Genomic DNA, 5,429 nt, shown 5'->3' with positions numbered 1-5,429 from the left:
CTTAAAAGTGAATGGTCTAATCCAACACAACAACAATAATGATAAGCTCCTCATTCTTTCATTGGCTGGTCTTAATATCTGTTGCATTCTTGTATTTGGATTTTGACACAAAACCCAGTATTTGTCTTATCTCCTTCCAGCTAGAAGCAAAACCAGTCCCAAAACCAAGTTCTATTAATACCCTGGCGAGGCTAGCAAAGGGTGTTTTGAATACTAACATCTTCTTGGTTGATTTACAGTCAAACTCGGCCAAGGGCAGGATGAAAGGTTGGCTAAAACCATCTCTTTCTGTGAGCCACATAGTAGCTTCAACTTTATGGTCTCTTGACAGACAGGCCCTTCAAACTGGAATGAATACCCATACTAATTGCTTGATGCAACAATCTTTTTGGTCCCCCATGCTGTCCTTTTCACTATGGCATTCCCTGATCCTAAGGTCATCTCATCCTCCATTGAGATGTACACAGCAGTCGGCATTCTGCATATTTAGCATGGCCTAGCCATAGCCTCTTTTTCTCTTTGTGGATGTCGACCCTTTCTTGATCAGGACCATTCCTTTTTGATGACAGCAATGTGGGGATAAACTTTTCAAGATTACTAGAGGTAGAGTATTTAACTAGTCATGAGGCAAACTCAAGAATCAACTGCACAACAGACTACCAGAAAGCTTGGAAAAGAGAACTTTTCACTGATGGCTAAATTACACTAATGTAATTAACATAAACCATTTCTCCCGTCCCAAACAACAAGTATAGGACTACATTGTGAAGGATTACAGCCAAAATTCCCCCATCCGGACAGCAAAAGACAATGTGAACTCTATCAAGCAACTGGTTCATTCTCTACTGTTGTGCTGTTCTGAAAAGGTCAAGGCGGCTATCTCCGAGCCGGAGAGAATATGAAGCTTTCTTGTACTCACCCCAAGTAAAAGGCCTGTACAGCAAAGGCCTGTTGGTTGTGACCAACTCTGCGGGGGCAGTGACGCAAGCATGGAGTGGGGGTGCCCCAAAATAGGCCATTGACGTTCTCGACTTGTAGGGATTGGTCAAGGCTCTGTGCCTCACGCTCAGGAACCTCCCATTGCTCATAGCCTTCAAAATGTAAGAAAAACATGCATGTATCATTGTTTGTTTAATGTGCTTACAGTAAGAAACTGTTCACCAACTATTCATATTGTTTTAGTACAATTATGTTTGAACTCCATGAAGGAATGTCTCCGACTCTAACCTTAATTACAACCTTTTTGCACTAGCTGCCTTTTCTATCTCAAATTAGTTCTTAAAGCTTATTTATTTTTTATGAATTACAAGAATTTGGCATATCTTTCAAAGACACAAGCCTAGCTTTAACATCAGTATGTCCCTGCACGGCATCGAACCTAGACGTGCCAGTTAATGCTGTTCTGTTTGTGTCCCCCCCAACTCTGAAATATCACCCAAAATTGTTTCTAGAGAAAAAAAGCAAAAAGAAGGGATGTTGGTGACCGTTAGCAAACTTTCTGGATTATCCATAGTTGTTTGCAAGAACTATAAATGGAAATACAGCCCAACCAACCAGAAACTTTTCAGTTCCATTTGTTTTCAAACAAAGTTAGTCATCAATTACTCAAGCACCCTGGTGTTCATTGGATAGAAACAGGTATGTGGGGGGCCCTTATACCAGGGTGATCAGTCCAAAGCTGCAGTGAAAATTTGCAGTGATTCCCAAAGCATATCAGTTTTTCCAACTTTCTGTCAATCCGATTCACCTTTTCTTTCCGATATTGGTTTAAGAGGTTGTTATGATTACACAGAGAGAGAGAGAGAGAAGGGAAGGCGAGGAGAGAAATGGACCAACCTGTAAAACATCACCCACATTCACACAAAAGGCAGTGGGGTCAGGGGGGACGGGGACCCACACCCCATCACCCAGAGAAATTTGCAGGCCACTTACATCGTTGGATCTCAGGATGGTCAATATCTGAGGGTCGGAATGCTCCCCAAATCCAACCTTGCTGCTGCTGTGACTTTGAAATGAGGAGGGTGACGTTTCCCTATCCTTGCAGAGAATGGGCGGATAGTGATTGAGCCTGAAAAGGGAGTCACTTTCGACGTCCTTGATCATCCTGCTGAACACTGATGAATCCTGGACCCACAATCCCTCTGCCATCAGATCCAAGATCTCACATGCCAACCCCCTAACTGCTTGTATGTAACCAATCACAGCAGAGCTGTCACCATACACAGACATAATCACCATCACCACATTGGAAAAACAAGCAACTAGCAAGAAGGGGCAGCAGTTGTAGAGTTTGTAGGCTTTGGGTTTAAATAAAAAAAACTCACACTGAAACCCTGCTGTCTCAGCCTGAACCACTGTTCCCACTTTTTTTAGCTTTGCTTTTTCAGTTTTTCCATTTCGTGTCTGCCTCAATTCGGAAGAAAAGTCAATTGTTATTTTTCTCTCTTTTTGTTTTAAAAAAAAAAATCCGCCTTTCAATTCCCTTTGATTTGATTAGACCTTCTTCTGATGCAAAGCCCTCTCGTTCTGACTTGTCATTCCGATTTCCAATCTTTAATGTCATGGTACTTTCCTTGCAACCCACATTTCTCCTAAGAGGTGATGTTCCACATACGCGCCTACTTGCAGCGCGTGGAACTGGGGACTGACAGCAAACAAGGGGAAGTGTCTCTGACATATTATCCCACCTTGTAGGAGAAGAGAGGAGAACCATATCCCACATACCACAGTCCCATGTGACTTTGAATGAAGGTATTTTTAAAAACTCACGTGTATTCCTGATTTTGAATCTTCTTTTTTTTTTTCTTTCTAATTTTTCTCTTCATAATTTGTGTAAGTATCTTGATTCCCATTCATCCAAATGGGAAACTGTTTTTCCTCTACATGTCTTTAATTTGTCCTTAATTCTTTACCAAAGTAAACAGAACAAGACATGATCTGTTCTCAAACATGTTATTCGACTGAAACCTATGATTTATGTTGCTCAATTCTGTCATAAAAAGGTTGGTTTTCTTTCCTGCCTAAATAAAGAAAAACAACCCAAGTTGTACCGACAGATTAAGATGACACTGACTCAATAAAACTTTGCTCTCTTTTTTTTCTTTCTGTTTCCCAGTTAGGAAAGAGAATTCAGTTTCACCAAATCGTCTGAAAGAATATTAGTATTAAAAAAGAAAGAAAGAGAGCAACTTGGCTATGGCACAGCAGATTTCTGCAAACTAGGACCCATATGCAACCCTTCTTGCTCCATGGTAAAAGAAAGGAACTACAACTATCAGTAGTTTAGGCCACAACATCAGCAGAATATGGTAATCATTGCCATTTAACGCATGGATAGGTGGAGTTGAGTGCGATGGGATGGGATGGGATGGGATGGGATGGGATGGAAAAGAAGATTACAACTCATCGCTACATAGTTCCAAAATTCCACGTTCATGGATTCATCAGAATTGAACAAATCAGTAGAAAAGCATGCTGGCAAGAGCTATAGCTACCGAGCATGGCCCCAAGCTCATAACAAAAAAAAGAAAAAAGAAAATTTTAAAACATTTCTGTCAATAGCTTATTCATATACTAGTCGTACACTGTTTTTATCTATCTATCATTTGGCCGCCGTTGAAGAAAAGGGCAAACAACTAAGCATGCAACATTTGGAAGAATGGAAAAAACTTAAGGAAATTAATAAAGTATGGTGTTGAGTGAGTACCTGAACTTGTTGGGGTCATTGGAGATGCTATTGGATCTCTGAGAAACGGAGAGAGGGTTGGTATCGAGGAGAAGGTATTCAACTTCTCCAATATCACCATTGAAGCCAATGTTCTTGCAACCATAGCCAAAAGGAGTGGCAGGCCCAGCTTTTTGTTTCTCGGAAAGCGGCTTTGTGAAGAAGTTGAGACCTTCTTCTTCCATTTGGCCAATGATGTCGTCAGAGACTCCATGGTTGATCACCTTGAAGAAACCATACTCTTCACAAGCTTCTACAATGAGCTTTGACACCTCTGATCTCTCAGCTGAAAGGTCTATGACAGGAAGCTCAATCGGTTGGACCTTTTCAGCCCGAATTGGGTTTGGTGAAGCCAATACCATATCTGTTCTATTTGGACCTCCAACGAAACCAGCTACAAGAAAACAAAAAAACTAAAGACTGCAAGGATTCTGATATGCTAATATATATGGGATATATATCTATGAATGTGACTGTGAGAGAGGGGAGGAGTAAACAAGGAAAGATAAACAAAAACCAGACGGCCAAAAAGGGCTGATGGCAATGGAGAAGTCAGAAGAAGAAGAAGGGCAAGAGTGTTATCAAAAGAAGCGTGAGAGCCTACGATATTTAAGAAAACAAAGAGAATCTGATAAAAGTTAAAAGGGATTTATTATTAAAATCTGTTCCTCTTGATGATTCAGGGAATCGAAGACCTTGGGTGAAGTACAACTGTACAAGTAGCAAATGCCTGTTTCAGAAAAAAATAGTTGACTTTCCTCACTCTGCCTTGACTTGTTTTTTTAACCCTCCCTCTAATTTAATCCTTTTTCCTTCTCTCAACGAACCCTTTTTGACTTTAAACCTTGGGTTGCAAGTAAACAGAAGGGGTAATACTATATTCTCCATGGTTTTTTGATTTTGTTGACTCATTTCCCTACAGTGCTGACTGTTGACATGAGCCACGGTTGGCCAGAACTCTTGCCTGTCGCACTCAGATTTCGAGGCTTACCTTTCAACTCCACGTGTTTTTCCTTCTTTATATATTTCTGGGTTTTAAGGTTCCCTGGGTTGTTCGCACATCTCCATGGCACCTACCCACCAGACACCGAAGATTTTACACTCAGGACATTGACAATAGATAATGTAGAACTGTTGGATGTTGGATTATAAAGTATTTACTTGGCCATTTTTTGGATTTCTTTCCTTAGTTTGTGCAAGGCATCATATTAGACAACTTCATATTATTCCTGGAGCAGATGGTGCTAAGAGTGTGCAATCAGACAATACTAGGCCAAGCTTTTTATATTAATAATTCATTCTGTCCAAATTTGGTGTCTAATAATGGACTTGGATGGATTTAAAAGTAAGGTTAAGATCACCCAATCTGCTTCTAATAGTAGCATATATTGGAAATTTAAAATGGTTTGTTGACCCCCTTAAATGAAGTAGGGGGTTCCCTCATTCCCATGTAGTCCACAGTCTCTACACTTACTTCCATGGAAATTGGCAAAAGACCAACTTATTGAACAAGAAAAGCAAGAAGGAAAGGTAAGAGAAGTTTCCCCCCCTCTTTCTTTCCCAACCCATTTCTAGCCTTCCCTCTTCATTTAATAGGCTACTCCTCTGTAAGCACATTTACTCCCCTTTCACTAATTAAAGAAACCTGGCACACACACCACTAATTGATTCAGAAGAAAAAGGTAAATGGGCAAGTCTGAAAACC

At 40.5% G+C, this 5,429-nt stretch overlaps 1 protein-coding gene across 1 annotated transcript; it reads right to left on the bottom strand.

The window, feature by feature from the left end:
- On the bottom strand, positions 669-4,285 carry LOC18603710 (gibberellin 2-beta-dioxygenase 2). The gene is made up of 3 exons (XM_007035825.2): positions 3,707-4,285; positions 1,837-2,209; positions 669-1,091 (listed from the first exon to the last, which is right to left on the bottom strand). The coding sequence occupies exons 1-3, from the start codon at positions 4,084-4,086 to the stop codon at positions 843-845; spliced, it is 1,002 nt and encodes a 333-aa protein (XP_007035887.2). The 5' UTR covers positions 4,087-4,285; the 3' UTR covers positions 669-842.

This window comes from Theobroma cacao, chromosome 4 (assembly GCF_000208745.1).
Source record: "Theobroma cacao cultivar B97-61/B2 chromosome 4, Criollo_cocoa_genome_V2, whole genome shotgun sequence".
Classification (NCBI taxonomy): Eukaryota; Viridiplantae; Streptophyta; class Magnoliopsida; order Malvales; family Malvaceae; genus Theobroma; species Theobroma cacao.
This window is presented reverse-complemented; position numbering and strand designations above follow the sequence as displayed.